Raw genomic sequence first — 14,548 nt, forward strand, 5'->3', positions numbered from 1 at the left:
AGCAGATGGTTCCCACTTACCTGAATCTTTCCCCCATTTTTTGTAGGTTTTTCCTGGGTTCAAGGCTATTTAAAAGTTAATGCTGACCCTTTTTGCCCCCTCATTAGTTTATTTTAGTGGGAAACATACCCCAGAGTTGGCTACTCTGCCATTTGAGACACTTGTTTCTTTTTTATTATTTATTTTTATACTTCTTTATAATATGGGTATTAATTTGTGTTTATTGTAACTGTTTTTCTAGTTTGCTGTTTTTATTTTAACTTTAATTCATAGAGGGCTCTTTATTATATTGAAGCTCTTGATGTCTATTTGGCTTTATGAACCAACTTATAATGTTAAATTGGAAACTCTAGAAGTTTAATGCATCTTCAAAAGATTAAGAAAATGCTGTAATATACTTTTACTTTTTCTTTCTGCAGCCCAGTGTGTCAGAAACCAAAACTGGCTACCTTTCCATCATCATGGATCCTGAAGAGATGCCTCTTGATCAACAGTGTGACAGACTTCCATATGATGACACTAAATGGGAATTTCCTAGGGACCGCTTACAGTTAGGTGAGAAGAATCTCTGTTATATCACCCTTGCATATTTCTTTCAGCAAAGAATTACAAAGTCACTGAATAAAATACCCAAGAAAAAAAGCAATGACTTGAAATCCAGGATTCAGTTAAACCTAAATAAAGGGGGATGTGTTTTGAAGATGGCAATGGGAAGAACAGAAGCCAAAAATTAGGAGAACAAAGTGGCATTGCATACATAGCATAAGACTAGAAGGTTTCAGATGTTCAAACTGAGTGACTTTAGGCAAGGCACGTCACTTAACTTTTCTGAGCCCCCATTTTTATCCATTTATAAAAGGAGAACATTAGTCATTGTAGCTGCCCTATTTATATTCTGTTCCAACTGTGAGGATGTAGTGAGGTAGCATTTGAGAATATATGTTACAAGTTTTAAACACCTCAAAAATAGAAGCTATTGGTATACAACAAAATCTCCTTAAAAGAACTTAACTGGGGAGGCAGACTCCTTTCAATATAGAAAATATAACAAATGCTCACAAAAGTTATATCCAGTAATGTGCTTCCTAGTGAGTTATATGCCTAGAAATCTTAAGTAAAACCATATTAACAGGTGTGCGTTAACACCTTCACCTGAAGAACTGGTGTGGGTTTATAGACCACCACAAATCTGCTCCAAACCACATGATTCTTTCTCTCTTTGGCTGACCTGAGGTATTTCTTTATTCACTTATTCCACACATATTTATTGATCACCTACCATTTAAGCATCTTTCTAGGTAATTAAATAACAATGAGCAAGACAGACTTTGTGGAGCTTATATTCTATTAGAAGAATTTATTATAAATATTCCAGCATAATGTATTTAGTCATAGTGTTATGAAGGATAATAAGGCACATTGAAGAGTAACAACATAGCTGCTTCCCATGGGGTGGTCTACAAAAGCTTCCCAGAGAATTCTGACTCAGCAGTTAAGATGACCATTAAAGGAGCCAATTTTTCACTTTGCTCTTGAACCTTTCAGTTTCTACTGCTCATTTTCACTTCTTACTTCCTCAGGCAAAATTCTTGGTCATGGTGCCTTTGGTAAAGTGGTAGAGGCTTGTGCATTTGGCATCGACAGAGCTTCAACTTGCAAAACAGTGGCAGTGAAAATGCTGAAAGGTAACATTTATATTTCTTTGGAGGCCATTGGGAAACATCTGCAAGGATGTTTGGAATCAAGTGGAAAACTAAACAGTAAAATATATAAAGTTAAAGTAGTGGAGAGAGGTAACTCCCAACTAACTTCCATCCTCATTTGACCAATATTTTCCATGGAAAACTCAGCCATTGACATGAACCAATCATCATGGAACCTTGTGTCTCAGCCTATCTGTTCTTCTATTGTGTTCAACTACATAAATACAAAATTAAAGACTCAAGGTTTTTAGTTGTTGGTAAGGGCGATATGAGTCAGCAATGCTATTTGGCCACCAGAATTCTTACACAGTCTTCCATTGCATCAGTAGAAATGGATGATATAGAATATGCTTGGATAGAATTCCAATAGATTCTGCACTGGTCAGGCTACCTAAACCTGTAGTGTGGTTCCAATCATGAATATATGAAATTGTGTATTTTTAAACATCTCAATATCATTCAATTCATGTCCCTAACTTCACACAGATAAATACTGGAATCAGACTTGACCAGTTCACCAATTACCTCTTCCAGGATAGTAATGCAGCAAAAGTTTATCAGAAAAGAATCAGCCAGACCTGTGGTGGTTCAGTGGATAAAGTGTCAACCTGGAATGCTGGGATCACGGGTTCAAAACCTTGGGCTTGCTTGGTTAAGGCACATGTGGGATTTGAAGCTTTCTCTTCTTTACCCTCCACCTTTTGCCCCTCTCTAAAATGAATTTTTAAAAATCTAAAAAAGAAGAAAAGAAAATAATTAGCTACCAAAGAACATCCTTTTAAAAATTTAAAAATAGAAAAGTAGTTAAGGCTGTTAGTACATAAGTCTCAGCATCCAGGCAAGCTAGTGCATGTAAAGATATTATTCGTTCATTTATAATATTGTTTGGAACGCACAAAAACTAATCATTGTGTTACAGACATTTCTGCAAATTTCTTTAGCATTAAACTGGATTTCCTATGCTCCTGCAACCTTTCCCATAAGAAACAATTATTTTGTGCTTGCTGTGTTTATTTCAAGCAGATTGTGCAACTTCCAGTGAGTTTAAGGCTTTGATGTCAGAATTGAAGATCCTCATTCACATTGGTCACCACCTCAATGTGGTTAACTTGCTGGGTGCTTGCACCAAACCTGGAGGTAAGGAACCTTCCAGACTTGGCCAGAACTGCTCCCTAGGTGTCAGAACACTCTGAGGCAAACTAGGCCCTAATTTATACAGGCCTAGATGTAGTGTATGCAGGGTTCTTCTAATGTAGAAATTCTTTGCAATGCACAGAACCTCTAGAGCCCATGTTGTCTGACCACTGTTCCAGAAAATACTGTACAATATATAAAGAGATTGGATGTAAATCTAAACTTCTTGTCAGCTTGGATATCCTATGGAATCTTGGACACATTAGTTGAAGAGAAAACATTAGGGTGCTAAGGAGTAATGCCAATATATTCATAGAAGGAGACCCTATACCTCACTTCTGGTTACACATCTAAACTTTCATCTTCTTAAATTAGCACCATAAGCTAAGGAGGGGTTTCCCTCCACTTAGTCAATAAGCAATTCTACAACCCTGTCTATTTAAAGATTTGAAGTGATTATCTCAAGTACACCAAAAGCCCTTTAGTTATTCCTCTAATACAGTGCTACTGAAAAGTTTTATCTTTCATGTAGCTTGATTTTAAGCAACATTTTCTGAGCTTCTTCTGATTTTATATGAGGTTCTAAACAAGGGCATGAAGGGTGTAGTAGAAGTGTGGTGTACAAATAAATAAGAGGCCTTCCAGCCACATATAATTTGTGGTGTGGGGAAGCACAGAAAAAGTATGGGCTATGGAAAATCTGTAGACACTTAAACTGTGGAGTAACTCATTGGCAGTTGAGAGATTCATTTTAGCAAGAGTGGCGGTGGAGGTAAGGAAACAGTGTGAAGGATAGAGACAGTAAATTAGTAAATGAATGAAATAATCAACTAGCTGGGTACTCCTTTGCCTTTGTCATTGCACTGTTAGCTGCATGTGGTCAGGTTCGCTGTTATACTTATTTCTATAGCCTTCATGTTAGCCATCCAGGAAACACCACAGTAAAGGTGTATTATGGCTTATTGGCCTTATTTTCCTTCTTCTGCTACATCTTTTCTCACCTAACTCTCAGCCAGCCACCTGTTTCTGGGATAAATCATCATTGTATTCAGCACAAGTAGTTAGTCAACTGGTTCTTAGCTAGAGAAATCCTGTGTGAGATTTTAGATCTTTTGTCAACAGGTTATCAGAGCAAAGCTAGTTCCAGAATCAGCTACCCTTCATCATCCTTTATAGAAAGATGACTGTGGGCATTACTTCTGGCAGGTCCTTTGATGGTCATCGTAGAGTTCTGCAAGTATGGAAATCTAGCCAACTTTTTGAGAGGAAAGAGAGGAGATTTTATTGCTTCCAAAGTAAGTTTACCCAACTGAACCCCACACTTATTTTCAAATACTATCTGAAAAGTTTCTAATGATAAAAAGAGAGAAAAGAGTGGAAAAGAAGAGTCTAAAAAACTACTGATCAAGGGAGGGAGGGTATGCATTTATATATCCAGGAGAGCCTTGAACTGAATGACCTCTAAAGTTTCTCTTATATAGAAAACTCAGCAATCTCTTAGTATTGTCTGAAATTATGTTCTTGGTTAGTATTACCCTCAGTTTACATTATAAGATCCAGAATAGTTAGCTAGCTCAATTTCCATCATGCTTTTATTCTTCTGTATCCATCAAATTGAGCTCTCTGACATCACCTGAAGCTCTGGAAAAAGGAATTTTTTTTTTCAAAATTAAATTTATTGGGGTGACATTGCTTAATAAGATTATATAGGTTTCAAGTATATGATTTCAAGGCCCTATCAATTGGATACTTTCCAGCCTTGAGGAAATGAATCATCATGGGCATATGTCAGCAAGGTGTCAGTGTTCCCCTCTTTTTACTTTCCTATTCTCTGTAGGTGGACATACTGCCACTGTCCTTATCTCTCCAAGGAAAGATCAGCTGTCTCTATTTCTCAAAATACTGCAAAACACTGTATCAGTTACTAATTTATTTAGAAAAAATATTTCTTTTATGAATTCAGAAAAGAGCCTTCAAAACCAAGGATGTCATCTGACTTGGTATTCTGAACCTAGCTGGGAATTTCTTGTCTGAAACCCAAAGTTATGCTACCCTAGTTTTAGTCAATCTAAAGGGTGTAATGGTAATTAAAAACAGAGGGTGTCTTCTTTTTATGTCATGCACTCAATTTCTAAACATAGAGCTCAGAAACCCTTTGGGGTACTACATGCTACCATATAGCCTGGCCCTGTGAAGGCCTGCTGACTTGTGGGGCAAGGAAACCCTTCAACAGCCAGATCTAGGATGTTTCCTCCCACCGGGAATTAGTCAACTAACATTATGTGTAAGGAGCAGAGTGCTACACTATTAGTCAATACTCAGCCTTCTCGCAAACTGTCTAGGCAATTCCCTTATACCTATTTAGGCTTCAAATTCCCCAATAGAAACATGGGATAAGATGGAATTAATAATTTGTCTCTTCTGGCTCTGAGGATCTATTTAAACTCTCAGGTCCTCCTCAATATGGATAAAAAGGTGAAGACCTTTTACGATTCTGACTGCAAGCCCACCCAGCTGATTAAGCACCGTCTGGAGAGCATGACTAGCACAGGAAGTTCCACCAGCTCTGGTTTCATTGAAGACAAGAGCTATAGTGAATCTGATGAGGAGGAAGAAAGTAATCGCCACCTTTTGGAGGCTACAATAACCCGCCGACTAGGTATGTGGGGTCCTTTTCTGGCCAACACTCAACGCTACCAGATATTTGAGGATTTGGGATTGGGTCAGGGAAGTGAGGTCACTGCTGAGCAACATTAGACAAGAGATGAGGGAGGTGATCCAGAAAACATCGTGTCTTCTGTAACTGTTGTTATGCAGCTTGAAGGACATTTGTTTCTAAGCTCAGCTTGCACTTCCATTAGCAAACAAAAGTAGTTTACAATGACAATCTCCCACATTGGTCTACATCTTGACAATTTCCAGAGCATTTTCAATAAATTCTTTCCTTGAGCTTTATAACTTTCTTGTGAAATAAATAGGGATGCTTATACCCACTTGGAGGAGAAAACTGACACTCAGTGTAGGGATATAAAATATACTTAACAGATACTGCCTAATAGTCTAAATTTTAACAGATATGTAAAGTATTGAAAAATGGCTATTTCACTTTTATCTATGTTCATGAGTCTCAGTTTTATATCCCACCTATGTGTGAAGTCATACAGGTCTTAGCTTTTTCTGAATTACTTATTTCACTCAGTATAACGTTCTCAAGATCCATCCATGTTGTTGTAAATGGCACTATGTCATCATTTTTTATAGCTGAGTAGTATTCCATTGTGTAAATGTACCACATTTTCTTTATCCAATCTTCTATCGAGGGGCATTTTGTTTACCAGGGGAAGGGGGATGTGGGGGAGTGAGTGGGGAAAGGTGTAAAGAGGGATGAATATAAGGTCACGGAAAATGATTTGACTTTGGGTGATGGGTATGTAATATAATCAACAGTTCAAATGCTATAGAAATGTTTACCTAAAACCCATGTACACTTATTGATCAATTTCATTCTGTTAAATTTAATATTTTAAAATAAAATTTATAAAAATAAACTAAAATGAAAGAGAAATAACTATTAATATGTAAATATTTCACAGGTATCAAAATATTTAACAAATACTGGCACAGGTAGTAACCAGTCAGAATAAATATCTGATATAACTTGGGGCAGATTCTAGGGGTTTCTGGATCATGGTAAAGTCTGGGCATGAATATGGTAACTGTTATGAAGAAGTCACTTGGAGAGCTTGTAAGAGTAACTATTGACCAAGTAGTATAGAAATACTTCAAGGATAAGCAACTATTCTAGCTGTACCAGTGTATACCACTTCATTAGTGATCTGGCTCAGCTAATTAAAAGAAGTAAGTGTTATACTCATGTAGCCCACTTCTTTCCATGTTATCCCCCACCCCTGGTTTATTTAGACTGATAGGTTCAAGCACTGACTTTGAGTTACATGTCTTATTCTGCCTGAACTTTCTGCCTGACACTGGCTTCTACTGGGGCCTCTAATCTTTCTGGTTCTATTTCTCTTATAGTCCTTTTGGTCACAAGTAAACAGTATATGGTATCTGTCTGACTTTCATGCATGATGGGACATCTACTAGTCTTAGACTGAGAAGATAAAGGTTTTATTACTGGCTCTACTACTGATATACTTTATGACCTTGGACAAGTCACATCTCTTCTCTAGGTTTCATTTTCTCTACTTGTAAAATGTAGAGCATTAAATTTAATTTTATGATAGAGACAGAGAGACAGGAGGGAGAGAGATGAGAAGCATCAATTCTTTGTTGTAGCACCTTAGTTGTTCATTGATTGCTTTCTCATATGTGCCTTGACTAGGAGGCTCCAGCAAAGTAAGTGACCCTTTGCTCAAGCCAGTGACCTTGGGTTATGCCAGCAATATTGGGCTTCAAGCCAGCTAATTTGGGGCTCAAACCAGCAACCAGGGAGTTATGTCTATGATTCCACGCTCAAGGCAGTGATCCTGGGCTCATGCCGGATGAGCCCATGCTCGAGCCAATGATCTTGGGGTTTTGAACCTGGGTCCTCTGTGTCCCAATCCAACACTCTATCCACTGTGCCACCACCTGGTCAGGCTAAATTTAACTTTCTAAACAAAATTATTAAAACAATATAGAGACGTGGACTAAAATCTTTGTGAACACCCTTATAATCCTAATATGTTGCTGGTAGAACACGAGGCAGTGCAGAAAGAATATCTGAACTTTGCATCTATTGAAAGAAATTGGGAAACAGTGATCTAGCAAGATGTGTGGAACATAGCAACCATACTTTGTAATTACAAAAACTCAGATCTTTTGCCACGATAAAACATGGACATTTCCTGAAAATGTCCAAACTTTGGCATCTCATAGACATTTCCTAGGTTTTCTCTTGCACTGAGAATTAGCAAAGGAATTATGGGGAAACAATGTATTTAATTTTATTTGGGAAGGGGAGAATAGTCAAGTTGACTGTTGACTTCCTGAAGGCATCCTTGCAGATTATTTTGATTCACAAGAGTATATGCCAATCACTTAAAAATACACAGGAAGTCATACTAAAATAAGATATGACAAAAATGTTTGCCTCCATTTTGTAAGATTTTATGGAAAGCAGGCCTTTCTTCCTCTCTTGCTCTTCCCTACTGCCATCTCTACAAACTTGTGGAGAAGTTTTCAACCACTGACCTTCCTGTGCAACTTTCTTTTTGCTTCTGTAGATTCAAATAATCTCTACAAACATGCTCTCACTTTGGAGGACCTGATCTGCTACAGTTTCCAAGTGGCCAAGGGCATGGAGTTCCTTGCTTCCAGAAAAGTGAGTATTCACTCTCTTTTTTTCTTTTATTTCTAGTTTGCAGAAGTAGGGGATGTGAATTTCCATGATACCAGTATCAATAGTAGCTTTTTAAAAATAATTTACTCTTATACTTATCTGTCTTCCTTTTTTGAAATTTTTTTGAGAAATTTACATATATTCACCTTGCAGACAGCTACTCATCTGCTTAACTACAATAGTTAGAGACTTATTTTTCAAACTCTAATCTAAGAGATGGCTAGAATATTTAATACTAACAGTGAAGTTATATATTGAAATAAAACTTCTAGCATATATCTGTTGATTGATTATTAGTTTATTGATGCTAACCGCTAGAGGTAAAGACATGAAAGATACAAATTCTCTTTTCTAAGAATCCACTGAGGTTGAAAGATACCACATATAATAAAATAGAATCAATGCTATGAGAGAAGTATGAAGTAAGTACTTGGTGACTATCTGGAAGGAAATCTAGAGAATTTGTGGTCTTCTCAGAGGAAGTGCTATTTAAACAATATCACAAAGATGTGAAACAAGAATATTTTACATAGTTTTAAAGAACAGAACATAGGATGTAAGGAAGTGTGGGGTTGAGGAAATATAGCTGAACAATGAATTTGCCATTGATTATAAAAGGTTTTGAACATTATACAAACAAATTTGAACTTTGTTGGTTTATTTTATTATTATTAATTATTATTATTAATTTTTTTAGTAAGGGGGAGAAGGACATACAGGGACAGAGAGACAGGAAGGGAGAGAAATGAGAAGCATCAATTCTTTGTTGCAGCACCTTAGTTGTTCATTGATTGTTTTCTCATATGTGCCTTGACTGATGGGCTACAGCAGAGTGAGTGACCCCTTGCTCAAACCAGTGATCTTGGGCTCCAGCCAGCAACCTTGGGCTTCAAGCCAGTGACCTTTGAGTTCAAGCTGGTGACCATGGGTCATGTCTACAATCCCACACTCAAACCAGCAAACCCGCACTCTAGCTAGTGAGCCTATACTCAAGCCAGCCATCTCAGGGTTTTGAACCTGAGCCCTCTGCATCCCAGGCCAATGCTCTACTCACTGTGACATCGCCTGGTCAGACAGATGGTTTCTAACTGCCACAAAATAAAATTTTCTAAGTAAGAACATGCTCAGGTTTGTGCTTAAGGAATTGGACTTTGGGGACCAAAGTGGACCATTGAGTAGCTCATAGGGTAGACTGGAGGCTAGATCAGTTAGGACAATATTGCAGTAGCCCAAATGTGGGAATGGAAGGGTCTCTGTGGCCCAGATTACTAGTAGTGGAACGCAGTGGAGAGAATGGATTTATGTTCTAAGATAATATCACAGTGTTTTAAAGATAAAACATATTAGTGGTAGCCAAGTGGGAGGACTTATTCCATTGTAATGGCGATTCTGCCCACCCCGCCAAATTTTAGAATAGACCAACTCATCAGTCTCAGTAAATTGTAGCTTAAACATATATTTCTCAGGCTGAGCACTTCTGATATACTTTCCTGTTCTGAATTTTAGTTCCTTTTACCTCCTTACTTAATACCAGCCTTTCTACTGGCTGATAATATGTACAACTGAACCACTTTAAGGTCTAGTAGCCCTCTAAACTAACTTTGTCCCTTTTTTTAGTGCATTCATCGGGACTTGGCTGCTCGGAACATCCTTCTAGCTGATAATAATATTGTGAAGATCTGTGACTTTGGTTTGGCCAGAGACATCTACAAAGACCCTGACTATGTCTGGAAAGGAGATGTAAGTTCAAAGCTCATTGGCATAATGCCCCAATCCCAGACTGTCATCTGTTGGTGTCATGGATCTTATTTTTATGGATCTCTCCCATTGTGGTTTTCTAGGCAAGGCTCCCACTTAAGTGGATGGCACCTGAAGCCATTTTTGACAAGGTTTACACTACCCAAAGTGATGTGTGGTCATTTGGCGTCTTGCTGTGGGAAATATTTTCTCTGGGTGAGTGTATCTCTTTATTGCCACCCCCTCATCATTACCAGTCAACATCCATTACAATCTCAGGACTTAAAAGATCTTAGTCTTTAGATACAATGGAATCAAGCAGAAAATTCTTATGACCAAGAACCAACAAAAACTGTCTCATTTACTGATTAATCAAATTTATTCAGCAAATATTTACTGAGAAACTGTTATGTGTCAGACGTTCTAAGTGCTGGAGATACAGGGATAAACAAAGCAGATAATTATCTCTGCCACCATGAAGCTTACATTCTAGTTAGAATTGATTGCCTATGAACAATTAATAAGTACAATTTATAAAAAATAAGTGATGTTATGTAGTATGGAGGCACATTTAGAAGAGAATACGGAATATTGGGATGGAGCAGAATGTGGGTTAGTTTTTAAACTGGGTAGTTAAGCAGGGCCTCATAAAGTGAAATGCTTAGGTGGAGACCTGAATAGTGAAGAAATGAGCCACACAGCTGTCTGGGAGAAGATAATTCTAAGCAAAGGAAATAGCAAATGGAGTGTGCACAGTGAGTTTGAGGGTCAGGCAGGAGACCACTGTGGCTGGAGTGGATGAGTGAGCATAAGAGGAGTTGGAGGTGAGGTTAAAGAGAGAAAGAGGTACACATACCAGACCAGGCTTTGTTGGCACAGAGAGATTAAGTACCTTTTTAAATATTTTTCAAAGAGTCAGGATTTGAATGTAGGCTGTCTGACTCCCAAGTCCCACTTTTAAACACCATGCCTACTGCCAAGTTTACCCAAGCCAAAGCATGGTATCAGTGCTTCTGTAGTCAGAAAAGGCTAAGAATTATATGATTTCACTTGTATGTGGGGTATAAAACTCAGAATCATAAGCATAGATAATAGTATGGTGGTTACCAGAGGGAATGGGGTGGAGAGGTTGTAAAGAGAACCAAATATATGGTGATGGAAGATAGTTCCATATTTGCGTGGCAAGCACTTGGTAAAATATACAGATCAGAATTTATAGAGGCATATACTTGAAACCTATGTGGTCCTATTAACCAATGCTATCCCATTAAATTTAATAAAAATATAAATAAATTAAAATAATAAAAATAAATCAAAATAATATTAATCCATAAATCAATCCTGTGGAGCCCTGAAGAAAGTGGCATGGTAAGCCTTGAAACCAGTCCTCCAGACTCTCAGTTCCATATTCTTGGTACCTGCCAGAAAAACTTTAAACATCCCAGGAATTCTAGAGATGATGTTGTACAAGACTTTTAAAACAAAACAGTGCTCTGGTATGTATTAGGTCTGCATCTCACATCACATTCTCCTCCTTCCATGACTTGGAATCAGAGGCCTATCTGCAGTGCCAAAGGGTTTTTATTAAAATCATCTAAACATTCCTGTTTGAGAACCATGTATACCTAACTCACATGATAAATATTTTATTAAATATGTGTCATTGAATATAGACAAAGATTTGAAAGTTTCTAGATCACTGATATCTAAAGTGATTGGAAGATATTTGTCCACAGAGGCTACACTGGCCTTCATCTGGAAGGTCTGGTCCCTCTGTCTAGTGTCTGAAATGAAAAGTATTTAAGAAAAGAAAGAAGATGTTTGAACAAAAGGAAATGACAAAATTTGGTTTTTACCCAAGTCACATGTGGAATCAAAAGCTAAAGCAGTAAATTAGGACAGAGCCAATGAGAAACATTGTCACACCAGGCAATGTGAATTTCAGAATAGGCTTCTCTATACCAGATCTTTGCTCGGAAAGAAATATCTGCCCACAACCCATCCTACACACATAGCATTTTGAGGCGAGGTAAGATAGCTCCTACCACTCCTTTTTCCAGTGCTTCCCAAGATTTGGAAGCACTGACACTGTACTTTACAGTGTCCTCAAGAAAGCAAGGTATCTGAATAAGCAATATCTTGAAGCAAATGACTGTTAACACTTGTTCTTTTAACCTTTTTTGATGGAATTCTCTTATATAGATTACATATTTCCTTGCCTCAGTAAACTCTTTCAGTCTGCCATTGCTCTTACTGCCCTCCCCTCTCTTATTGTTCAATTTTTCCTTCTCTTTGTCTTCCTTTCACCTTTCTCTCATTTGCCAGGTTAACTTCCAGCAGGATCTGAATTTATAACCCTTGATACACTTATCCACTGATCATATTATGTCTTTGGTAACACATCTTTTGGTTATTCTCCTTGTAGCTCTAGTTCATAGGCTTACATACCTATTTTCATGAACAGACTCTGTTCCTAAATTTTGAAGTAGCTGAAAGCCTAGATACTAGATAAATAAAATGTCATCAAATCACATCTCATTACTAAATAATAACACATGAAATAACTGCAATTTTTCTTAAAGAAGTTTAATATTTATAGAAAGTTCATAATAGATAGATAAAAACACTGTAAATTGCAAGATAGTGAACCAATTAAAGCAATTATTATTATCTCATTTAATTGTTGCAACTTCCTGTGAGCCAGAATAGACATTGTCCATAATTTATAGAGGACAAAACTGAGCCTCAGAGAAGTACTGATGCATTTGAGGTCACACAAAATGTCATAGGCATAGCTGGGACTCAATCCCTAAATTTGGTATTAGATTCAATGTCCTTCCCTATACAGAAGACTTTCCTTGGAATAAGCACTGAAGTCATTGAGAAACTGAGGCAAGGAGGTAGTTGTAGCCCTTGCATCATCCCAGAATTAAAAGTCTTTACTCCAAATCATCTAGTTTATTCCTTTGCCTTTAGCTAAGCCTCCTTTAAATGTGCTTTGCAAAGGAGGTTGCCAGACCCATGCATATACTCTTCCAGAAATTGTTTGGGATTGGAGAAACTGAACCATCAAGACCCAAACTCAGAACTTACTAAAATCTTCCAATCTTTTGTTTATGAACTTTACTTGTCATGTTTCAGTGGGTCAGAAATTCACTGACGAAAGCTACATTTTAAAAAAATTCTCTGTAATTTCAGGTAGAAGCTGTGCTTTAGTTTAAATTCAAAAGGATAAGATAATCAACATGCTCAGGTAAAAGACACCACATATATATGGTACATTTTAGCATTCCCTTAAGTTGAAAGTGAAGTCTTAGGTATCCAACTAGACTCTATAGATTGGGGCAATTGTCAATAATAATTCTGAAGGTATCAGCTCTCAATTTCTTGTTCCACTAGCTTATATCCCTTTATTAGATCTCGATCCACAATCTATGAAATTGAGTTTTTAAGCTAGATGGACTCTGAATTCCTCTGCAGCCAGAACAATCTGTGATTACAAGTCCAGGATGTGCTTCTAATTAGCTGTTGGTTCTTTAAGTAATCACACCCTTCTCTAGGACCTGCAAAACAAGGGAGACAAATTAGATATTGTGCAGAGTTCCTTCTGGATATGTCATTCTGTGGTACTGTGGAATGGTTCTTTTTTTTTCTGGAATAGATCATATCACCTTTAACCAGATATAGCCTTCCAACACCTGCATCCTCTTATCAATGCCCCATTAGCTTTAAGTCTGAACTCTGGCATCTGACTATGCTTTGTGATGAAAACTTTGAAGAGAAGAGCAAATGGCTCTCTGTAGTTCTAAGTACAATTATTTGACTGTGGTATTTCAGTCTTATTGATGGAAAAGGCAAGAAATTCCAACAAACTGTGCACTTGGGGGCAAGCCTGAGAAAATGCATTGTTTTTGAGACTAGAACATAGGGAAGCAACACCCAAACCAAATACAAATATTTTTATTTCCCTTATATGTAAAATTCAGTAAGAAATATGTATTAAATGACTACTATTTGCTAGATACTATTATTTGAGCTGATGGTGCCTATCAGGGATCAAAACTGACAAAATACCTGCTTTCAAGGAGTTTTTCTTCTACCAGGGAAGATATACTCATTAATTAATCAATATAACATTGAGTTAGCAGGATAGAGTGTAATAGGAAAATATTATTCTGAGAGTGGCTAAGGAAGTTTCTCAGACAGGGTGACATTTGAGCAGAGATTATTTTATTTTATTTTTTATTTTTTTATCTTATTTTTATTAATTTTAATGCAGTGACATTGATAAATCAGGGTACATATGTTCCGAGAAAACATCTCCAGATTATTTTGACCTTTGATTATGCTGATTAGAAGAAAGAGAGGTCTCTAGCTAATTGGTCATCTGGAACGAGAGCATTCCAGGCATCGGGAGCAGGAAAACCAAACGAACTGAGGGTAAAACGTGTTTGATGTGTTTAAGAGAACAATGAGATGGACATTGTAGCTGGAAGGCACTGAGTGAAGGAGAAAGTGATAGATGGTGAGGATGAAAAAGTAGCAAAGAACAATTTTATGTGGCACCTTACAGGCCCTGGTAAGGACTTTGGGTGGGATTAAAACAGATATATGTTGCCAAAGAATTATACAT

The 14,548-nt window shown here is 37.3% G+C and overlaps 1 protein-coding gene across 4 annotated transcripts in view; it reads left to right on the forward strand.

Moving 5' to 3' along the window:
* The window catches only part of LOC136386101 (vascular endothelial growth factor receptor kdr-like), a 276,217-nt gene that overhangs the window by 190,394 nt on the left and 71,275 nt on the right, over positions 1-14,548 (forward strand). For 2 of the 4 annotated variants that reach the window (XM_066357427.1, XM_066357429.1), the window contains exons 17-24: positions 420-555; positions 1,581-1,685; positions 2,724-2,840; positions 4,044-4,132; positions 5,289-5,496; positions 8,063-8,160; positions 9,796-9,918; positions 10,020-10,131. In XM_066357427.1, coding sequence (XP_066213524.1) covers positions 420-555; positions 1,581-1,685; positions 2,724-2,840; positions 4,044-4,132; positions 5,289-5,496; positions 8,063-8,160; positions 9,796-9,918; positions 10,020-10,131 — 988 coding nt within the window. The remainder of the gene's footprint in view (positions 1-419; positions 556-1,580; positions 1,686-2,723; positions 2,841-4,043; positions 4,133-5,288; positions 5,497-8,062; positions 8,161-9,795; positions 9,919-10,019; positions 10,132-14,548) is intronic. The other 2 variants (XM_066357428.1, XM_066357430.1) reach the window with 1 other exon arrangement.

This window comes from Saccopteryx leptura, chromosome X, assembly GCF_036850995.1.
Source record: "Saccopteryx leptura isolate mSacLep1 chromosome X, mSacLep1_pri_phased_curated, whole genome shotgun sequence".
NCBI lineage: Eukaryota > Metazoa > Chordata > Mammalia > Chiroptera > Emballonuridae > Saccopteryx > Saccopteryx leptura.